Source organism: Epinephelus lanceolatus, chromosome 5 (genome assembly GCF_041903045.1).
Source record: "Epinephelus lanceolatus isolate andai-2023 chromosome 5, ASM4190304v1, whole genome shotgun sequence".
Taxonomy (NCBI): Eukaryota; Metazoa; Chordata; class Actinopteri; order Perciformes; family Serranidae; genus Epinephelus; species Epinephelus lanceolatus.
This window is the reverse complement of record NC_135738.1, coordinates 43,099,263-43,122,544: the sequence shown is the minus strand read 5'-3', so window position 1 is coordinate 43,122,544 and position 23,282 is coordinate 43,099,263. Positions and strand designations below refer to the sequence as shown.

General features: G+C 39.9%; 1 protein-coding gene across 2 annotated transcripts in view; it reads right to left on the bottom strand.

Moving 5' to 3' along the window:
- bmal1a (basic helix-loop-helix ARNT like 1a) overlaps positions 1–23,282 on the bottom strand; it is a 43,425-nt gene that overhangs the window by 16,004 nt on the left and 4,139 nt on the right. For both annotated transcript variants that reach the window (XM_033634902.2, XM_033634903.2), the window contains exons 2-11: positions 12,073–12,258; positions 10,653–10,716; positions 9,897–10,044; positions 8,432–8,452; positions 8,187–8,219; positions 5,143–5,172; positions 4,412–4,569; positions 3,873–3,952; positions 2,876–2,968; positions 994–1,111 (exon numbers count right to left, since the gene is read on the bottom strand). In XM_033634902.2, coding sequence (XP_033490793.1) covers positions 994–1,111; positions 2,876–2,968; positions 3,873–3,952; positions 4,412–4,569; positions 5,143–5,172; positions 8,187–8,219; positions 8,432–8,452; positions 9,897–10,044; positions 10,653–10,698 — 727 coding nt within the window. In that variant the 5' untranslated portion in view covers positions 10,699–10,716; positions 12,073–12,258. The remainder of the gene's footprint in view (positions 1–993; positions 1,112–2,875; positions 2,969–3,872; positions 3,953–4,411; positions 4,570–5,142; positions 5,173–8,186; positions 8,220–8,431; positions 8,453–9,896; positions 10,045–10,652; positions 10,717–12,072; positions 12,259–23,282) is intronic.

Below are 23,282 nucleotides of genomic sequence, written 5' to 3'. Positions count from 1 at the left end.
ATAAACCTGATATATGACAAAATATGTAAACTACATGTAGTGTATGGGAGTAGCTAATGAGTGAGCCATCTTGCTTCTTTCTCATCTCTGTTGAGACACGCCGCAAACATCAGAGCGGAGTTGGAGAGAATGACGGGACCCGTAAGGATTAAGAAACACTGCTGGCTCAGCCTTGATGTAACTTTTTCTTTTAAGCTTGCTTTTCATTGTTGGTCTTCTTCTGTTTACTTGTCTTTTCCATGTATGTTGTACGCAGTTTTCTCATTGCTGGTGGTTGTTTCTCTGCTATGTTTGTAAACATCCTCCTGAAGCCCTTTTACTGAGGATATTGAGCTTGACTGAAGCTACATCCAGGCCAATATGTTTTCCTTTTAAGACACTTAACTATTGCTACATTTCTTCCTAGCCTCAACATACTCCAGTGTTATGGAACCGGGTTCCACTTTTGGCAAAGTGTCAAGGCTAAGCATTATAGCTAAGTCTAACTATCTTTTGTGATTTCATCCTGCGTGTGTGGTTGCTCCTTTTCCGCTATGGCTTCCTCCATGAAAGGGTAATGCTCCTGGAATTTCTCTGATATGTCACTGTATTTGCTTTGCAACAACTCCCAATCTGTTTTCCACGGCCTTGACTGCCTTATACTCATGTTTGTTACTTTCAGTTACAGCTCCACCTCATCATCAGTCCAAGCAAAGAAATCTTTGTTCTTACTTTTCGCGGTCTTTGTAGTATATTCAGTAACTAAGCATCAATGGCACACCCAGTGTGTATGAATTGTTGTGCAATATGCAGGCATGTTAGTATAGATGGAGATTATTTCAAAAATGGTGCTAAAACGCTTGTGTGTATGGAGACAGTTTTTGTTATACAATGCACAGTGGTAGTGTGGTAGCAAAGGGACAGCAAATTAGGATGCATGTTCAGGGTGGAGGGAAGAAACATTAGCTGAACACCTGATTCTGCACAACAGATGATGTGTTTGGACTTGCTTACTTTTAGCGTCAATGAGCCTCTCTCGTGGGGCCGTGTCTGAAGAGGACAGCTGCTCTTTGACCTTGGCAATGTCCTTGGGGTGAAGGTAGTCAAACAGGCTCTGACCTATCAGGTCGTTCTGAAATAGCAGAAGACATCATATATATGACTAAGAGACAAAGAGAGAATGAGGGAATGAAGTGAGGAGGGAAAGAGGCAGAAGACATGAAACATTATTGACAAGTAAAACTAAGTAAAAACATCTACTTCCATAAACAACTTCTTTCTTCCTTCTGTAAAGTCAGCGCTGTGATTAATGCCACTTTAATTATTTGATGTGGGAGCTTTTCTGGCAAAGTGCAAGGCCATTCAAATCTTTACTTTAAAACTGAACTGCTGACACTGACAGAATTTCCGTCTGAAGTTAGGAAGTTGCTCTGATCTGCTGCTTGAATTTGATTATTCATGGTGATGAAATTCCACTGATCTGTGAAAATCCTTTTTATCTTCTGCTCTGTAAATACAAGGTCAACACCACTGACTATGACTGACAAAGTACAGGAAAGTACTAATCCTAACCCATACTGTAAGTCCTTCATGGCTAAAATACTTTAACAAGAACTTAAAGGGACAGTTCACCCCAAAATCAATAAGAATATTTTTTTCCCTTACCTTAAGTTCCATTTATTCATCTAGATTGTTTTGGTGTGAGTTACAGAAATCGTGGCCTGTTTACTCAAGACAATCCAAAAACCTCATTGCAAGCAGTGTCATGTCGGTACAACTTTCTTTCTGTCGAACTACACCTGCCAACTGTATCACCACGCAATATTAAGCATGTATCTTCTGCTAGCTCATGTAGCACCACTGACAGCTCGGCCGAGCAGACACCACTAAGATTACAGCTTGTGCTGTCACAATGCATGAGCGTCTTGTCCATGAGTAGATGCACACTTTATTCTGTGCAGTGATGAGGTTGGCAGTTGTAATTTGGTAGACAGAAAATAGTTCCTACATGAAATTGTTTACTACAAGATCTGTGGATTATCTTGAGTACCCGGAACATGATTTCTAAAAAGACACTTTGCTGTTCAGTAGGGGTGTGCCATACCATATCGCTCATGATAATATCGGTATAATTTAAATTCAAATTCATATATAAATTTTGTTTTTCATTTTTAATGACACTAAAATTCATATCATTAAATATTTGGACTTACTGACATGTTGGCGTACTGTTACCCACGGCACCAACAAGCATGTCTGAAAGTGAAATTATTGCTGATTCAGCGGTGGTTACAAAAAGAGGAGCAGCTTCAGTAGTGTGGAATAAACTGTGGCGTCCTGAATGTTTTATGAACAGCCCCGGACTTCTCGGACTCTTCTAGCGACTTACCGCTCAGAGAGAACTCATTCAGTGGCTCCTCTGGCAGCAGCACTGAGTCTCTCCCTCTCCTCTCTCACTGTGCGCACACGGGAGTCATCAAGTGATTTTGTCAAACATTTGGTAATGTAAAGTTACATGGCACTCGTGGCTCAACACAAAAACTGCATATATGTGAATGTGCTACAGTTATGGCGGCATAACAGCCTGTCACACATGTCTGTCAAATGTTTTTTTGGCGCTTTAAGCACCACAAGCTGGGTGCAATCTAGTTCCACTATATTGGAGAGAAGGCAGACATCTCTATGGCTTATATCTCCAACAACTGCAACTCACACCAAAACAATCTAGATTGATTAACAGCACTACAGGTAAGAGGGAAAATATATAGTTTTGATTTTGAGGTGAACTGTCCCTTTAAGATGGCAAAAATTTCAGATCAACACCAGCTTTCTGAGTAAAGTGTAGTAAATAGAAATGAGTCCCTTTTTCTCCAGTGCACAAACCCTGTCCCCATACCTGGCTGTAGTTGAGAATTTTGTAGACTGATTCGGAAACAAAGAGGATCTTTCCACGGTCACAGCCAACCACAAACAGGAAACCATCCGCAGCCTGCATTATCAAACATACAAAACAATGAAATAAATACAAGGAATTCCACAAATATATCTGAAATGACTACAGCCCTGTCTACATGTATACAGATATTTTTGAAAACTGATATTTTCCTCTACATTTTGACCTCCCATCCACACACAAACAGATTTTTAGGTCATTAAACTCCAGTTACAGTTTACCTGACACATAAAATGTAGCATTTGGGAAACAATGACATAATCTCCTCAATTCCTGCATGCCCACTGTTGCTTTGTGGACGAGCATATGCTAGAAATAACGACAATAATGATGGATTAACACTTTGCTTATGCTCTATGAGCACAAGCTGGTCTAATGACTAGTTTATACTTAAACTTAGTATTGCTGCACCACTTCATTGTGAAACAGAAACATATGCTGCATTCAAGTGTTTTTCTCCACCTCAGCGTCTGTGATTAAAACTCCGCCAGAAACGATGGTTTTGGATCAGGTACGGTTGAAACAGCAGATGGTGGGACAATTTCCAGAGTGGGATTGTTGTTGATGCGGAGTGAAGGAAAAGTTTAGTATGTCTAGAGCTTGTCACTTGTATGTTTGAGTTCCTTCCTTCATCCTTATATCAAATGAGAATCAACAATGAAGAGATCTCTGGGCAGTGTTTTCAAAAAGGTAACATTAACCTGTACACTTTACTACCTCTATGACAAGGTGAGACAGCTGAAGGCAGCTAGCACCTGCAAGCATTAGGAGTCATTTTTGTGTTCTAGTGTGGACGGAGATATTTTGAGAAACGAAGTTCGTGTGGGCAGAATTGTTTTTTAAAATGAAGAGAAAGAATATTCATTTTCAGAAATATGAAATTAATAGTAAACCTACTGTAATTAAGTGTTGGATGCCTGATCATTTGTACAGCACTCACCCTTAATATTAAGTGCTTCAATTCATCGTCTGAGAGGAAGGAAGGCTTGTAGTTGGCCTCTGTGTATGGGTTGGCTGCGCCTGCACACAACAATAAACACATCACTTAGACATGGAGGTATTCAGACTGCAGCTGCACATGGAACAGCTCAGTTTGTAGGCCTCCTTTAGTAAAAGTTAGAAGGAGCTGTCTTCAAGACAGCTGCGAACCCAGAATTCTAGCAAAAAATATGCCTTACTAAAAATGTCTTTTGCTGTTGTATATGTGTAGATGGATTGTAGATCAGTACCACGTGAATCATTGATTATTTACTCGATTCAATTAAATCATTGAGCAAATGATCATGTTTCAGGCAATCACAAGCCTGTTTTTGCAGGCATTTTAGCTTACCAACAAACCTGTTCTCTTTTTCTGTAAATCAGTAAAAATGTCACTGATAGAGTCAGAGTTCATCACAGTACCAACCACATCTTACCTAAACCCTCACACACTGAGGTTTAACAAGTTCAGTTTTAACAGTTTAACAAGTTCATCCTAACCTCTGAGTGTCTTCATGTGCTGGACAGCCATGCGCAGAACCGTCAGCTTGTCTAATTTGCGGGACATGGCATTACAGGTGGGTACCAGTGACGCCAGCTCGTCAATGAAGCTGTTCATCTTGTCCCTGCGGCGTTTTTCGATCTGGCTGTGAGCCTCTCTGTGGAGGGAGAAACATCAGACATGAACCGACAGAAATCATTTTGGTTGCATTTCACCCATTGTAGAAAAGACAGAATACTAAAACTGCTCACAGCAGGAATACAAGACAAGGCAAGTTATCCTTCAATGGGCTGCATTCTGGCACTGTGGATTATCCATCAGCTCACAGTCCAATCTAACATGATATCAATCATGGAGCTCAATGCTAACAACACGCTGCTGTCTGAAAAATGAAAGATGAAAAGCCTCAGTATTGAGTCGATCCTTCAGGACTGTCAGAACACATCCAAGGGTCTGTCCAACTTTTCTGTTCTGTCTTTACTAGCTGCTACTAAAGAAAGACCTCTTGCCACGCAAGAGAAAGAGAGCTTGTCATTAGCCACTGGGTATGCTCTTACAGTCCCTTAGTTCCACATAATGCTCGGATCTATACACTTCAATGTATAAAGTTTCTTATTATCAACCTACACAAAGCTCTCTCTGTTCCCAATCACACAGAGGGAAATTTAATTCATGTAAGGGAGACTGGAAAGCAGGGGGAATGAAGGAGAACAGAAAGGAGTGTTTATACCTGGCATTCTTAATCCGGCCCTGTTGATCACTGCAAAGACATATAAAGAAATATTAGAGGCAAAGCAGAAAAAAAGGGAACGTTTCAGAGAGAATAAACTTCAAGGTTTCATTTTATGGGATAAGAGGTATTTTAAAGAGCCAGCAAAGGAAAAAGAGGGAGGGGACGAGGCTCAGCTAACCTCACAGGTTACTCACTCTCAACCTAACCAACGTCATTTACTGATTTAAACAATGTCAAGCTTATGCTCTAAAGCAGTTATGTAAAAGTGTAACAATAGGAATAACACTCCACCCACTATGACACACCCAAAACAAAGACTGAAAGATTTATTGATTTTCCCCATCTGAGCAGAGTAAAGGAAGAATGAAGTTTACAGCGCTGAGAATTCTAGAGTTAGAATTAAGGGTTTCAGTTATCCAGTTTCCCTTTATAAACTAGTCTGTAAACTTTGTATACTAAATTTCTAGGGTTAGTTTGGCCAAATCATCAAAAAAACAGTTACTTTTAGTGATATCTAGGCATGCAGGCAGTCTGCATTATTTGCCCAGGTTTTTAGCTATCCATCTCTGAGATTTCTGCTTCCAAACCAATGCAAAAGAGGTGAAGTGAATGTCACTGTGCATCATGCGAGGACAGGTTAATGCAAGTGTTCCAAGTCAGAGTCAGAAAATCCTCTTGCATAAAATTTGTCTTCAAATTGTTAACTTAATGAATGCCACCTGTTTGTGAGTTAGTCTGTATTCCTGAAAATGAATCACTGTGTTGCTGTGTAGGCTGCATGGTTCTCTCTGTTCGCAGCCAACCATCATTCACAAAAATGAAAACCCTCACAGTGCAGAGCTTGAGGTCCTGCTGTTGGAAATCAGTTGACAAAACCACGTTTAGCAATGTCTCGCTAAAGCAAAGCAGCCCATAACAAAGATGGGCTGCGGTCTAGACGTCATTTCTCACAAAGGAACATGTTCCATTAGAGTTGACGTCAGCAATGTTGGGTGTGACAGAGGATGTTTCCCTGGACAACAGAAGGCATAACGACTCTCAGGCAGCTGAAGGACCTTGGCCTTTCTCCAAAGGTAATGGTAATTTAACCTATATATTTCAATCAAAATTGATTTGACCTTCAACTCATAAGTATTAATTAATAAAGCACACAATTACTCATAATGCTCCTACTATATGCTGCCTTTACTTCATTCTGTTCAAGCTTTTAAATGTTTTTTTTTAAAATTTCCATTACAACAACATGTGGACTAAGCCAAGAGCATCTGATGCTCCATGTCCTATGTACCCCGCTGGTCTCAGATGGCAGTCCTAAATCACAAATAGGACATTTCCAGCAATGGTTTCCAACCTTTTTCCATATAGGACCCCTTTTCTATCATCGCGTAAGACCCCTGACTAAGTGACATATTTTATACCACAATAGCCATAATTAGAATTATAACATTATTACTTTAATTAATGTTGTTATAAGCTACGGTCATCACCGTCTGCATCTCTCTCTGTCTCTGTTTCTGTCTCTCTTTCTGTCTCATTGTGTCATACAGATTACTGTTATTTTATCATGTTGATCTATTCTGTACGACATCTATTGCACGTCTGTCCGTCCTGGAAGAGGGATCCTTCCTCAGCTGCTCTTCCTGAGGTTTCTACCATTTTTTGTCCCGTTAAAGGGTTTTTTTGGGGAGTTTTTCCTTATCCACTGCGAGGGTCCAAAGGACAGAGGGATGTCATATGCTGTAAAGCAGCAGATTTTATGGATATTTCTTATTATAATCAATGCATAACAACAACAGTGAATTTTAAGATTATTTCCTGTCAATATCGCATCAGAGCCCAGTTTTCCTGATATTTTTAGAAACTTAAAAAAAAAAAAAAGAATTCTGTCCAAATCATACCTTTTTTAAGATTTTTCAAGTCATACATAGTTACTAGGTTTCTTTTCATGACAAATCCAGTATTTTCTTCTCTCTGATGCATTGATCTAATAGCTCTCTGGCTGTTCTAACTGCGTACTTTTCTAATGCAGGACGAGGCTGTTAAGCAAAGCGTGAAGGTTCTGTAAATACAGCTTGTGGTCAGGTCGTCAACGTGCCCTTATATTGTTGAAATTCTTTTACCAAGTTTTAAAGTTAATGCCTTGAAATCTAATCTAAACTTAAAAATTACAATTTAATTCAGTTTCCTTCAGAGGAATCAATGAATGCTGAGATAAAGGCTTACTGTGTACTTTTTTTCTAGTTTTCTTCCTACAAATGCATCATATGTGTACAAAAATAACATGAGAATCTGAGTTGGCACCACTGTATTATAAAAGTAACTGTGCCAAAATCCTCAAGCCATGAAAAAAAAACCTGAACTTTATCTGTAAATAAGCAAGCCATACCAATCATGACACTGAACAAAAAAAAAAAGTAAATTAGAACTCATTGTATACAGCAAACAAGTAGATATGTCAACATGATTTTTTCTGCGTTGGTGGCAGACAGACAACTTGAACGCTTCAAGTACAACAGGCCTGGACCACATTTACCATGGTTTCTAAGAGAATATCTAAATTTGGAAAAACCTGTTAAAGTGAAAGTGTGTAAAGTTCTCCGAAATTACTTGTACATGCCACTTATAAACAAATCTGTTTGTACAAGTGGTTCTTCCATGATGCCTGTTACAGTTTCATACAGAAAGAAGAAAGTAGGTCCAATAAAAACTGCTGACAGTGAGGTCTGTGGAAGGGAAAGAGCTGGTGCTGATGAAAAGTTTAAATGTCATTTTCCATTCTCCTTCATTATATTGGTATCGTCAGACATCTCAAGGGATGGATCTTGGACAAACTAACGCAAACTATCTACTTTGATAGATTAACACTAGAGGTAAGTGAAAAAAGATGTTTCAGATGATGATCAGGTAAAACCAACCCTTTAAGCTGGGTTAACCCAATTTAAAAGAGACACTGGAAAATGTCAGCGACACAGAGTAGGATAAAACTACAGTACTGGGATTAAAGCCCCTGCTTCATCACTATGGTGACAATGGCCTCTTACCTTCCCAGTTTATCTTTGTCTGGGTCCATCTCACTAAGAAGGAGAGACAGGAGGTATTAGTTTCAACAGGAACATTCAAATAACCACAGCACTTGAGAAATGTTTCATAAGGGTTCACTGGGTTCAGCAGGTTTGGTTTTCTATTCAATATTTCATGATGCAAAATCAATTGTGGGTCATTGATATTTCAGATCTTGATAAATTAAGCTTTGGTCTACAACTATTAACATGGAGTTTGAACTTACTCAAATGAGAAGCCATCGATTCTGCAAAGAAAAGCAAAATTATTAATCAATTTCTGTTATTCAGGTATTCAGAAATGTGAGTATTAACAATTCATAAAAGGCAACTGAGTGGCAATCTTTAAAGCCCAGTTCAGACCAAAGGTGAGACGAGTTGAAACAGGCAACTACTTGCAATGTGCTGTTCTGCAATGTTCTAAAAACCTGCCAGTTCACACCAATGCAACTGTGTGTCATCTCTAAGCAACAACTCTCTGTTCTTCCATTCTGATTTCCAGCTTTTCAGACTTATTTTGTGGCTGAATATAATTTGTAGCTTCTTAAAATGTGAATGAGGATAGAGAAACTGGCTGCGATACTGGCTACAGTTGCATTTGTAGTAGTGATGAAATGGTGAAAAACATGAGCATCAGATGAACTATATTCATAATAAATATGCCACAATAATATAACCATTTATCAGTCAATGAGAATGTGTGTGCGTGCGTGCGTGCGTGCATGCGTGCGGGGCATAAGCACAAACAGCGAGCAGCAGCAGCTACCCACCATCTGATGCCGGCAATAGAGGGCTCTGCGAACACGCCATCTGCGGTCATTTTGACTTGATCGGCAACTTCACTACAAGCCCATTGGCTGTTGAAACAGGTGACGTGCTTTACGTTCTAAAACAAGCCGCTGCCGATTTGACCAGCTGTGCTGCAGGTGATGCCATCAGCAGGCTTGAGTCAAGCTCAGATGGGCCAGTTCACACCAGTGCAACTTTTCTCTGCAACATTCTAAAACGGTTATATCTCGTCATAAATCATTGGTCTGAACTGGGCTTAACAGCTCACGTATCTTTCTGTCTTTATTCCTTCCTCCCTTCTAATGGTGCTCTTCATTATCCTAACTTATGCTTCCAGCATCCTCTCTCCTCCTTGATCAGGAAATCATTCCCTCTCCATCATTATGGAAGATTTTCCAATCCCCTAAATGCACCTCGAGGAGATGAGGAGCAAGGAGAGAAAAGGCTTCTGGAGGAGTTTATTCAACACCTCAGTCTTTTATCTAGTGGTGTGACATATAAATGTCGCACCACCACATGAGGCACAGAACATCATAAGTAACTGATAAGACTGACACTATGAAACCAAGAAATTCTCATTAGGCAGCTCAGGCTCCTCTGTCCTCACATCTCTTCCTCGCATCTCTCTCTCACATCCTCACTGTGAGAAACTAAGAGGCAAGAAAGAGACTTGGGCAAGGGAGGTGAGGAGACCTGTTAGCATACTGCAAAGTGCCCCTGGGGTTCTACTTTCCTCCTGTCTTTCTCTCCTCCCTGCCTTTTTCCTCTATGCCATTTGTTGCCATGTATAATCTTTTTCCTCACTCTCCTTTCTTTGTTTCATCCTCATTCACTTATTTCCTCCCCTCCTTCCTTATCTCCATTTTTGTCTGTCCCTCTTTGTCTCCTCCCTGCTGTCCTTACTGGTAATCAGTAGTGCTGCCCTTCCTCTTGCGGGTGTAGTCCATGCCAGGCGTGCTGATGGAGCTGGAGATGAGGTCGGTGGAGCTGGGGGACATGAAGTCAGTCATTGTCGACGAGATGTCCATCCTTTGGTCTGCCATCAGGTCATCTGCAGAGCAAAGACAAAAACTTCTATGATTCAGCCTAACCCTTCCTAACTATCTTTTCTCAATGCAGCAGGTAAGAAATGGTGGTCTGTAAAACTCACAGTTGCTTAATTACTTTTAAGAGTGGAAATAAAATACAGGTCTGTGTGATATTGTTAGTAAACATGCTCTCTTTACTTTGGTTTTAACTGTCTCCACAACGTAAGGACTGCAGGCTCGTACATCAACAGATGAGGCTAACTCACAAACACAGAGCAGTACAGACTGTTTCCATAGACATTAATTAAAGCACAAGTCAACAGAAGCAAATGTAAATTACACAGACAGGACAGTCACTCTAGTAATAAGTGCATGTTCAAATATGTAAATAAACCGCCAACTAATAACCAAGGCATGTGAAGGATTAGTCACATTATCTTTATGGACTACAGAACTTGCTAACAGAAATCCCTATAAAAGTGAAAAGGTCCAGATCAAAGTGGATTCCGGGTAAATATCTGCAGTCAGGCGGGTTTCAGTGACGCATATTCCCAAGGAGGGGTCAAGACATGTGCTGCTGTAACAGGGAGTGTCCCTGTTTAAAGGCACAAGATTATGAAGTCACACTCACCACAGATGTTCATCACAGCCTCTGTGTTAAAATCATCTCCTTCCATCCACTCTTGAGCCCTCAACTGTGAACACAAACATCATGTTTGCAATTACGCTTCAGTCCCAGCATCAGAGGAGTCATTCTGAAACTGTGCAAAAACTCTGAAAAATCATGACACAAACACAGTATGAGTTGCCTGGACACAGGCGGAAAACAATGTGGCATCTAGGTCAAATGTAGAGGTAGAATGAACAGGAAGCCACTATTGTCTTAGTAACTGCACATATAGAAACAGTGTGTCACAGTTACTTTCTATGGAGATTTAGGTCATACCATATCAATTACAAGGAGACACAAATCTAAGTAATAGTGACGTGTCAGGTGTGTTCCAATTCCCTCATTTCAACCCAGAAAAAGTATCTGAATTAACTTGAGGTATTTTCTCAGCTGAATCAGACCAAGTTTTATGCAGATTAACTACTTTAAGATATACTATACAGGATTTTCCTGAAAGTCAAGTTTTTCTTCGTTTATATCCATGTCTGTGAAAACATGAATGCTTTATACACATGTCTACACTATCTGCCTAATACACTTTTTTTCAGAATATAGTGATAGTTTCAAACAATATGACTGTTTACTTTTTTGTTTGTTTGTTTGTTTTCATAAAACTTACCAACTGTATCTTTAACTTGTACATGCAAACATAACTAAAGAGATGTGATTGGTGTATTAAAACAATGTATAACAAGTTAATTTAGCAAAATCAATCACTACCCACCGCAAATTTGCTTAAATTGCCTATATATTTCTATTAACCCTGTGGCTACTGCAGCAGATATTGATCTAATGGTGTAATCTCAACAGATGGTTGATTTGACAAATGTTCAAATGTCAGCATAGAGCTCCCAACTTGCAAGTGTTAGCAGATAGTAGCCAGCAGCAAAGATTTACAACAATGAATTTCATGGCTTGTCATACTCGGATATATGGATGTATAAAGGAGATGGAAATGTACTTACAAAGTCCCTAGTGGGCACTGGGCATTACTTTGAAAACTAACTAACTCTGCAGTTCAATCTAGCAGTCACCATGTTATTTCCTTCTCAATCTTCTGTCCCTTGTGAGCAAAAAACTGAGGTGCATTTTCACACACACTGGCAGTTTAGTGATGTTTTTTTTTTTGTTACTCCAGGAGGTAAATGGCCATTATTAGCTTTAAGGAAAGGCTAGCTGTCATTATATGACCCAATAACTTGCAGGATAATCAAGTACCATAAATCTCTGTATTTTCTGTTTATGCATTCAACTCTGGCAGTTCTATTATGAGTCAGACTGATGCATAAGATCAGTAGGAAGCCTTCCTTAGTTCAAATACACCCCACTGAAATATGAGTGGGAAATGCCTGCACACAGAGCAGAGAGCTGTTTCACTTACCTGGATAGGAAACTGTAACAGGCCTCCTGGACGGGCCGGGTATCGTCTGGATCAGTCTGGTCTGCTCCGTTCTGATCTGGTCTCAGTCTGGTTTGATTCAGTCTGACCTAGTTTCATCCGGTTTGATGTGGTCAGTCTGCCCCAATATGTTCTGATCCTTAAGCAGCTGGTGCAAACTGTCTACACCTAGAGAGAGATGATGAGAAAAGTCAGGCAAATGCAAATCTGATTTTCCATAAATCTAAAAATGTCAAATCAATTACCTCATAAATTCTAAACAAGACCACGTATGTACGAAACATCACAAAACTTGATTAAAATTAAGATGTAGACCACAAAAAACAAGAGAAGTCCTCATGTTCACGGCTGCAAACCTGAAAAATGGCAGAACTGAATCTGGGCTAATTGATGATTATTAATGCACAGATAAAAGCTAAAAGATTTTCTCTATTCTCCACTGTATGCAAACCTTAATTTGAATGGTAGCTGCTCTTCGTTATAAACACCTCAGAGGGTACTGACAATTTCCTCATTAGGATGAACTCACCCTGCCATTTATAAATGCTAGAATGTATAGTTTTAAATGACCTCATAATCTTAACTCCAACAGCACCTCAGTTACTGCAGTCATTGCTGACAGCTCAGGTAGTTCTGACAACAGTAACACTAAGGGCCATAATATGGCTGGAATATGGTTTTATGGTTGAAAATGCTGTCTCCAGCTTAGTTTGTTGTTTCCAACTGATTAGTATAAAATAGGGATGCACCAATTCTGAAATTCTGGGCCAATATCTATACTAATATTTAAAATCACAATTTGACTGATAGCCAATATTGATGTTTTTATATCGCTGTTTTTTAAAATGTTGTTGTTATTGTTATTTATTCACCCTTTTGTACCAAGGAAACAAAGAAATCTACTAGTGCTGCACGATTTGGTAAAAATGTGCAATTGTGATTATGGTCAACAATACCACGATTTGCGATTGCGATTACAATATAATTACAATAAAATGTAATAAATAAATGGTATCATGAGTCTTTTTGCTTCATTGTTTCCCCTACATTATATTAGGGGGGCTCTGACCTGACATAGTTATTGTTATAGACAGACAGTGAGTCAATGACCATCAACAGACTGAGCACAGTCAAACACACTGCTCACACAGCAGCGCAGCACCAACTGTACACACAGCAGAGCGAGCATATGTTGCGTTCAGGCGTTGTCACGTAAATGACAAATTCCAGTGCCACAGCACACAGCAGCATGTCAAGTGGGCCGAACCCGAGCAAAACTGCTCAATTTTTCATTTGTTATGGAGTCCATGATTTCCCTGTGACACTTACAAATGTTTGCTTAACTGTGCTTGGATGTTGTTTTATGAGGCTCTGGCGGCTTTCAGTTGTCTCTTTGTCTTTAACGTTACACGGCTCGGCTTTTTCTCGCATGCATTCTTCCTACGTGCTGATATAGATTGGTCGTGTTGCTGCGGGACATGGCGACTTTAACTTTTACATTTAAACAGCACGTCTTTCTGTTCAACGTTGCCGCACCTGAATCCAAAGTATCGCCATGTAACAGACATTTTTTTTTGCCACCAACTCCACCTGTTCATGGTCGAGCTCATGCTCTTCTTCAGTGTCTGTGTTGGTCACTGCTGCACACTGGCTGTACGCACCAGGATAGCTTGTGGGTGTGATGTCAACAAACTCCACACACTACAGGAGAGGTAGTCACGTTCGCAGGCACACAAGTTAACATTTATTTAGCCTACATTAAATCGCAAATCGCAGCCTTTTATGCGGTTATGTAATCGCACACCCTGACATCGCGATTGCGATTAGATTAATCGTGCAGCACTAAAATCTACACTATGAAACTAACTGAACTGTTATTAAGTAATTCAGCCCTTCATTACACTACTCTGAAAAGCACAAATTCGATCATACAAATTTATGAAACAACCTTTAACATTTAAAAAAAAAATGTCTTTTTAACTGCTTAAAAAGTATTTTTACTATATCGTAACTGCCTCTGTAGTATCTATTTTATGTAAAAACATCAGTAAATTTCTCCTTCAAACAGCTGTATTTATTCAAGTTTCTCACCAAAAACTACATTAACAAGATTACGTGAAAATATCATGAGAAAAATAAATTTTGCCTTCACCAGCTACTAGTTTTTACTGACTAGGACTAGGAAACATCATAACGCAACTCAAGTCAACCTCTGTTAGTTTCGGCCACCAGCTGCTAACAGCTAATGTTAACTAGCTCTCCTCCTGCTGATTTTAACTCGTATTCGTTGTTCATGAAGTACATTATCAGAGAAAAAATAGGGTGTGTCCTCTGACACGTCGATAGTGAGTAAGCTGCATCCTTTTACTGCGAAGACATCCTGGGGAAGACCTCTGTTTGTCACGAACACGTTGTCTATTGTCCCCGTTACGCATGCTGCTACTATCCATCTTGTCACACAACAGTGAGATCACAGAGCCCATTTACCAGACTGTCATTGTATTCTACTTGTACCTGCTCATTAATTTAAGTTTGTGCTCGTTAATATTGAGCACTGTTTTTTAGCCTGCTCAAAATTGATGTGACACAACACAAAAACATTGGCCACTGCCATTGGTAAATCATCTTATTTGCAGAGGTCAGTGGAAGTCAACACGGTGCAAATCAACCGATACCAATATTCAGCTCATACATCGGTGCATTCCTAGTTTTAAATCTTGCAAAACAGCTCTTAAACATATATGTGATGCCTGTAAATACATAATATTATGCTAGAAGACTGAGTCTACAGTTAATGATGTCATAACCCTGTTTGGCTGCTAAGCTTAACTACTTGTTGGTATTTTAAAACAATATATTTTCACTATCACACTTAGAACAGAAAGGATGGGGATGAGGAGTAACTGATGTGTTTGGCCAACCTAATGCTTTCCCAGCTAACACTGTCTGGAGTCACTCGACTGTAAACTTCTCTAAACAATTATTAGTTTCTCCCCCAATTAGAGTTAATGATTGATAACAAAAAAAATGTGGGGCATGAACATTTTTTGACTACTGGAGGAGGGCATGACAGGAAAAGTTTAAGAGCCACTGGCCTAAACTCTGGCAGCATCTAAACCAGCTTTCACACAGTGGGGAAATACTCCACAGTGGATGTGCTACTCTTAAAGGGGGCCTTTAGACACAACCTGTAACCCCACACACTAGTGTAGTTGTTAACTAATGATGTATTCAAGATTATTCAAAAAATTGTCGAATAGTTGCCATGATTTTCGAATAGTGTTTTTGCTTGTGTTGCCCATCCCTAATAGTTAGCCTAATAGCCAGATATGCTGTTGTGTTGTATGTTTGCAGCTTAGAGCAGGTAAACATACTGTTTAATCCAATTCTTACTGTTTAACTCTTGTGTTTTTTGTCTTTAAAAGACTAACAGAAGACACACTTGAATGCTGAATATCGCTCCTACCACAGCCCCACATATACTACCTTACCATGGTGAGAAATTAGAGTTTGACAGCAGCTTTGTCTAATTATGGTTGCAAAACTATGATTGAACTATGATTGGGGTTTGGGAAACAATCAATCAATTAGACAGATGGTCAATTTTGTGGCACTTACACTTCACTATTGTGTCAATTCTGGTGTGAATTTTGGGTTAGTCAAGTAGGAGTCATACTTGCCTTGATTCTAATTTTACATGACAGGTTGTTTGGGGGTATTATTGGGGGTCTGCAGATGACATCTAAAAGTAGTACGAGTAGTACACAATAAGCAGCCATAGTTATCAGGTGCATGCACCAATTTGCTAGTTGGACAAACCAGAGGCAACCTAATCGATTAAAAACAATCTGAAATACAAGTACACAATCTCACATTCTTAAAACTGTCCGACTGAACACTGTTTATTAAGAAAATAAAAGCCAGTCTGTAACTGTGGCTGAATCCTGTAAGAAAGCTTGGAAAAAAAGCGCTTTGGTGGGTCATCTAAATGTTTAATGTACAGTACACACAAATGCAAACCTCAAGAAGCCCTGTTGAAGTGGCAGGCAGCGGAGTTCTAGGTCAGGACAGGCTTGGTGAGCCAAGCTGGGACAAAGCTCTGGGCTAGAGGGGGAAAACCACTATGTCATGATTGAACACTGAAAGGAACTGGTGCTGGAGTGGAAACTGGGTCAGCCAGTCTCTATGGTCTCAAAACCAGCCAGCCTCAATTTCCATCCACCACCTACTTCTACTTCGTCAGTGAGTCAGCAAGCCATTCAGCTTTGTTTCCCTGTTCTACACTTTACACCCACTCAGACAATCAGGAAGCAGCCAGCAAGCCTGTTCATGAACCGAAGAAACATCCGGGCAGCAAACCAGCTGCCCAGTCACCAAAATCACAAATACTTCCACTCTGACCAGTCTTGGAAATAGTTTTGGAAAGGTGAGACAAGATTTTAGTGATATTAGTTTGAATAGCAGAACATATCAACATTTTGGGAATGAGGGAATAATGTTGTGAAATCTAGAGAAGTTCCAATACTATACCAATACCATACTACTAACCCATTTCTGTGTCAAGAAGCCAAATAAAATGAATAAAAATGGAATAACAACTTTTATATCTTACTACACAGATGTGTCTTGGGATGGTCACTTTAAAACGTCACTTTACATTGTGAAGTTTTGAGGGAGTGTGTCATTGGCATGCTGACTGCAGGAATGTCCATATGAGCTGTTGCCTGTGAACTGAATGTTCATTTCACTACCATAAAACATCTCCTATGTCTTTTTTTGGCAGTACACCCAACCACAGACCATGTGTAGCCACACCAGCTCAGGACCTCCACATCCAGCGTCTTAACCTATATATCGTCTGAGAACAGCCACAAACAGCGATGCAACAACTGGTTTGTGCAACCAAAGAAATTCTGCAAAAACTGTCTCAGTTTTCCTCTCCAGATTCTTGACCTGACAGCAGTTTGTTGTCGTAACCAGCTTCAGTGGGCAGCTGCTCACCGTCAGTGGCGTCTGCCCTTTGGATTAGTCTTGTCTTCACAGATGAATCCCGGTTTACACTGTACTGGGAAGATAGCAGACGGCTTGTATGGTGTCATGTGGGTGAGTGGTTTTGTAATGCCAATAGCCATCCACAATTTTGCTACCATTTATCGTGAAACTGGTAACCATCTTGACCCTATATCACATTTGGAGAAGCCAATGCATCCTAGTTACAATCTAATTCATGTTTTAGTGTTATGCCATTTATGGACACAGCCAGAGATTGACACAGAAAGCAGCCAAAGGAGATTATCTCAGAGAGCAAGATAAAGAGAACAAACTACGACATGTGTTTGCATCACACTGCAAGAACTCTTGTCCATCAGTGTTCCTCCTACCAAGGTCACTGTAAAATGCATTTGAAATGTAAAATGATACTTGTGTACCAGGTAGGCAGGGTTGGGAATCACAAGGCAACGCACAATACAACACAATCAGCAGATTTTGCCCATAGCACCAGTATCACTGTACAAGCAATTTTGCAATATGCAAGGTCATCTGTAAAACATCCTGATATCCGAGTAACTTTAAAGGTGCTTTCAGACAGCAAGCAGTTACTGCAGATGCTTTCATGGTGTCCAATAGAAACATAGCGGCAGCCATGCAGCAAGGAGAGAGAGGCCAATTGTGGCTCTTGTGAATGTGCACAGCTCTTTGCTGTTACATTCAAAGTTTATGAAGGTTTGCTCTGTAACCAGGCAACCACAGAAACTACAGCAAAGTAAGCAACACGGGCTGATTTTACTGGCATCTTCTTCAACAGAGAACAGACGGATCAATTAAGAGAAACAGTATTAGAGCAACATCAGCTACAAAGTTTGATTATCTGGTCTGAGACAATAAACTTTAATGATACTAAGCTAAAATTGCTACATCATGTCATTTTGCTGATAATTTTCTCTACTCTAAACCCCAATCTGCTCTGTTTAGCTGTATGATGAGATTATAGTCTGTGATTAGTGAATAGGCCACACACACACACACACACACACTAGGGCTGTCAATGAATATTCAAAAAAAAAAAAAAAAAAAGACCTTTGAATGTGAAAATTGATATTCGATTGTGGAGAAAAAAAAAAAACACCACCACAGCTGTCCTCTTTGCGAGTGGCCGTTGTTCTGGGCTGCTGCACTGAATGCACTGCATGACGGGCTGGGGGGGGGGGCGGGTGAGTGACAGGTCCGCGGTTGCTTCTAACGTAATGTTATAGATAATTGTTTTACATGTTTTAATGTGTAGGTATGTAAATCTTTTAGGGATACACCGAAATGAAAATTTGTGGCCGAAGCCGAAGCCGAATAATATTAAATGCTTGGCCGAATACCGAGTACCGAATACCGAATATCGTTGAATTTTTCATTAGTTTTTGCAGATGAACCCCCTCCAACGGCTCGTTTCTCCTCTGACACATCACATACCTGTGTTCGGCTGGCTCGGCTGTTCAGGTACTTCTGGGCAGTCCACACGCCAAGAAGAGGATATTATTGGAGCCGACTTCTCCGTCGCCGGTAAGCCGATGGCCGCCGTATTTGACAGGAATACATTACTGTCTGTGTCTGTGACCCCGTTCAACGCACAATCGGTGGGATTCGCCTTTCGTTTCTGCTGCTGGTTGAAATCTGTAGGCTGCTCGCACAGCGTGCTGAATGATTTAAGCCTATTTTGCTCGCTCAAAACTATTTTTAGTCGCAAATGCGAGTGCGGTGACGGGCAGATCGCCACACTGCCGACATATTATTCCACCCGTCATGCTTGATTGTGTTATCAAAACACGCCGCTATTATTCGGCCTTGCTTTTAACTTATTCCACCGAATACCGAATGTGTGTTTTTTTGCAATATTCGGCCGAATATATTTGGTTACCTAATATTCAGTGCATCCCTAAAATGTTTTCAAAGATGTTTATGTTTCCTTGTATTAATACATATACAAGTATGTTTCCTTGTATTAGTTTGCCCTCTTGTGGACATATGCGAACAAAAAATAAATAAATTCAAATGGTTCGAACCTATGAGTTATTTTTAGAAGGAGTATTCCAATGTCATTTTTGAGCAATTTTGACAGCCCTAACACACACACACACACACACACACACAGTAAGTGTCCAGCGCATCTTCTTAAATCCCTACTGCATTAACGATGGCAGTTACAACGGGCATATGTGAGCGTTAGATGTTAGAAAAAAATCACCGTGCCACGGAGAGCAGCGTGCTCCACCACCGGAAGCACACACACACACACACACACACACACACACACACACACACACACACTAGAGCACAGCGCTCGGGCCGCATTTTCCTGACCAAATCCAACCCGAGTCCAGCTGTGGCCCTTTGCTGCATGTCATTCCCTCCCTCTCTCTCTCTCTCTCTCTCCCCCCCTTCACACTTAACTATCCTATCAATTAAAGGCAAATGCCCAAAAAAAATCTTAAAAAAAAAAAAAAAAAAAAAAAGGCTGCTGTTACGCACAAACACACCGCTCACATAGCAGCACAGCACGGCACTGTACACACACTCAATTGGAGTGGAGCCTGTGTTGCGTTGAGGCATCGTCACGTAAATAACAAATTCCAGTACTTGAATAGGCCATAGCACAAAACAGCTGCATGTCAAGTGGGCCGAAACCGAACTCGATCCCAAAATGAGGCGACATCGGGACAACAGCACATTAGATGCAAGCTTGACTCACACACACAAGTTTGTTCTAGACCCCAAAATAGATAGCATCTTTTTAGTGGGTAAAAATGTATATAATGTCTGTAGGTATGATACATATAGATACACCGTGGGTAGTGTTATGGATAATACTAAATACATCTTTCCATTGAATCATTACATTAATAGAGTCTTCCCACTTTTTCAAGGTATTAATTGGATTATAATTATGTTGTCCGTAACTATGTTATATATGTATGTATGTATGTATGTATGTATATATATATATATATATATATATATATATACACACATTGTTGTCTTGGTTTATTTAGCTATAACCTTTTTCCAAACATTAAAGATTGATACAATAATAATCCCCTCCTCTCCTCTATTCCAGTCACCTACTTGAGCCAGTCAAGTAGGTGAACTATGAATAATGCAAGGGGCAGGTGATCGCAGAAGATTTCAAAAACAGCGTGCGGAAAATGGCAGAGGGAGAGCGAGAGAGGTTGGTCTGTGAGTGTGTGTGTGTGTGTGCGTGAACTCCACTGCGTCCGATGTTACAGGATACGACACAATGTGACAGTCTGACGCTTGCTTGCTGTAAGGACCTATCTCACCCTTCTCACCTTGGCAGCATGTGAAAACAAAATGCTTTTGTCATGTCTCATGAACAACAGAAACACTATACACTATCTTATGTTCAATGTGCTAACATTATTCTCTAACCTTACAATATCACAAATGGTAGAAAGCAGTGCACCCCCACCGGTCACCGGGAGGTGATGTGAGAATGAAAATTTAAGTTGACAAGGTAGGATTATTCACACACACACACACACACACACACACACACACAATAAATCAAACCTGTCAAACAACTGTGAAATACACTGCATGCTCAACATTATTACATTGAGAGCTGCAACAAAGAGAGAAAGTGCGAACTGAATCCTAGTGGGTCACATAATTCCAATGAAATACATGGAGTTCAAAAGAGTTTCTCCTAATAGTTTTTCCACTTTAGCAACACATCTCTGTGCCATTATCACACAGGATGTGTCCAATCTGCCCAATCAAAGCACATGGCCAATAATAATGGCTTTGGCCACCTCCTAGCAGGTATTAAATACACCAATATCTTGCCCTGTATGGCTTGGCTCCTTGGTTATGATTATTTATTACTGCCAGTGTCATTCAGCCCTACTGGAAGGCATGTTGAGCTGCTTTCCTGGATGAATATTCTGGATTCACTGCTTTTATCATGTTGTGTTTTTAATGTTTAAACTGAATACAGTTGTTTAGACAGTGCCACAACAGAGGTCTAAAAGTACAGAAGAGATTATTTTGGTGTGGATGTGTATCTTCTGGTGTGGTGATGATCTTGTAACGCTTCTTCAGCAGCAGATTATTCTTTACAGACAATTAAAATAATCACCAAAATTGTTTGTTAAAACTAGGGATTTTAATGATCATCTTTAGAGTTCAACCCAGTTATCAGTTTGGTGTATTACTTGGCGCCGATAGGATGTTTTACAAACTCATTGTCAGTGGAACTTGGCTCCAATAGTGGCTAGGGATGCGCTCGATTAGACGGCACGAGAAATATTAGTTGGTTAAACCTTTAGTGTTTTATTCATGTACAAGGTCGCTTAACCGTTATGCAGCCGCATGCCACTAGTGGGTGCTACAGAGCCGTCAGACAGCAGTCTCCCTCCCCGTGGTAATGCTTGAGTAGACTGGAGTTTTAAAACACCACAGTGGGAAATCTGACAGACGTCCTCTCACAAAACCAGCCCGGTTTGGCAGCACTTTGATCTAGAAAATGAATTCAGCAGCAATTCATCTTTTTAGAGATGTTATATTATTTAATAACTTTAAGTGAATGTTGTCATATAATGTGCAGGGTTTACATTCATACTAATTATAAATTAAATGTTGTTATATTAAGTGAATTGCTATCATTTCTGTTGGATAAGCTGCAGGGTTCATTGTGTCCCTCATTTTAGAGGCAATTTATCTATTTTAGGTGTTATTTTAGTGGTTAACTTTTGACTGAGTTGGCGTCATGTTCACATTCATACCGCATGGCGCAAAGTGTCTCATACTTCTTCAGCATTTAAAATCTGACATGGTTGTTGAAGATTGTGATTAAAGGCTTCAAAGAGCTCTTAATGCACACAATCATTTTTGGGACAATGTTTCAAATACTTAACAATAAATTGTGCTAAATTTTGACTGTTTTCTGGGTGTTTTCCTTTTTTTAGACTAGTCTTAATTAAAATTTTCGTTAAGTCGACAGGGAAATAAGTTGCCAGGAACATCCCTAATAGTGGCCAATGGCTGTGCAGCCTCCACTAGTCAAGCACGGCTGTACACAGGGCTCCAGCAAGTGTGCTGGGCTTTGAAGTCAAGGATCATAGTGGCCAGACAGTGGTACTGCAAATTTCCAGGGTCTGTCACATGACGCCCTGCTGCCCAAAAAAAAAAAAACAATAATTCAGTTGACTTACATAGTGAAAAAGACATCTGTAAATTAGTGAATACATTTTTTGGGTGTCACAACTCCCGCGAAATGACCGATTCCAATATCAGGATTTGATTCATACAGTTTGATAACATTTGGCAAGTCTAGAAGACCCAAAAGATTAAATTGTTTTATTCCCATTTAAGTTAGCAAAGTGCTAAACCAGAAGTTAGCCACTCGGCCTTTTGGCAATTGAAAGTCAGAAAAGATATATATATATATCTAGATTTTTTACGATTAGTTTGATGTTCAGTTCCAGCTTTATACATTTATTTTGATATTTCTTGCTTTGAGTTTATTATTCAGTGCCTAAGATTGTTTTACTCATTTATTTTATTTATTATTCTTTCTATTTTTTTATTTTTTTTTATTTTTTTTGCAATTTGGGGTGGGGGGCGTGTGTTTGGATTGATCAGTCAAATAATTGGGTACTGGCTTTTCCATGGTCTAAACTACCGTTACTATATCAGCCATTAAAAATCCACCATCAGTTGACCTCTAATTATTTTGATCTCTATTTTCTTACCATTGACCATGAAGGACTGGACTAAGTAAGATTATGTTAAACAACACAAATTCCAGTTCCACTCCAATAACTGTGCCGGAGCAACCATGGTCAGAGCCTGTGATGCAGGCACTGAGCCAGTCGTTTTCCATATGCCAGGAATGGCACAGTTGAAGGTGTTGTTTACCTCGATGATGTGTTAGAAGTATGAGTTCATCCAAACTAAAGGAAGCAAACTATGGCCTACAGCTCGTCATCTAATAAACTCACCACAGCTGCTGCTTTTGTTCTTACTTGCAACCCCTTGCAAGACTGACACACGATATTGATACCATGTCATGTCTGTCAGGCAAATACAGAGCTATGGTCAGTAGCTAGCTAAGTTAGCTTAGCACAAAGACTGGAAACAGGTGCAAAAATGTAGCCTGACTCCCACTACATTGAACAAAATCC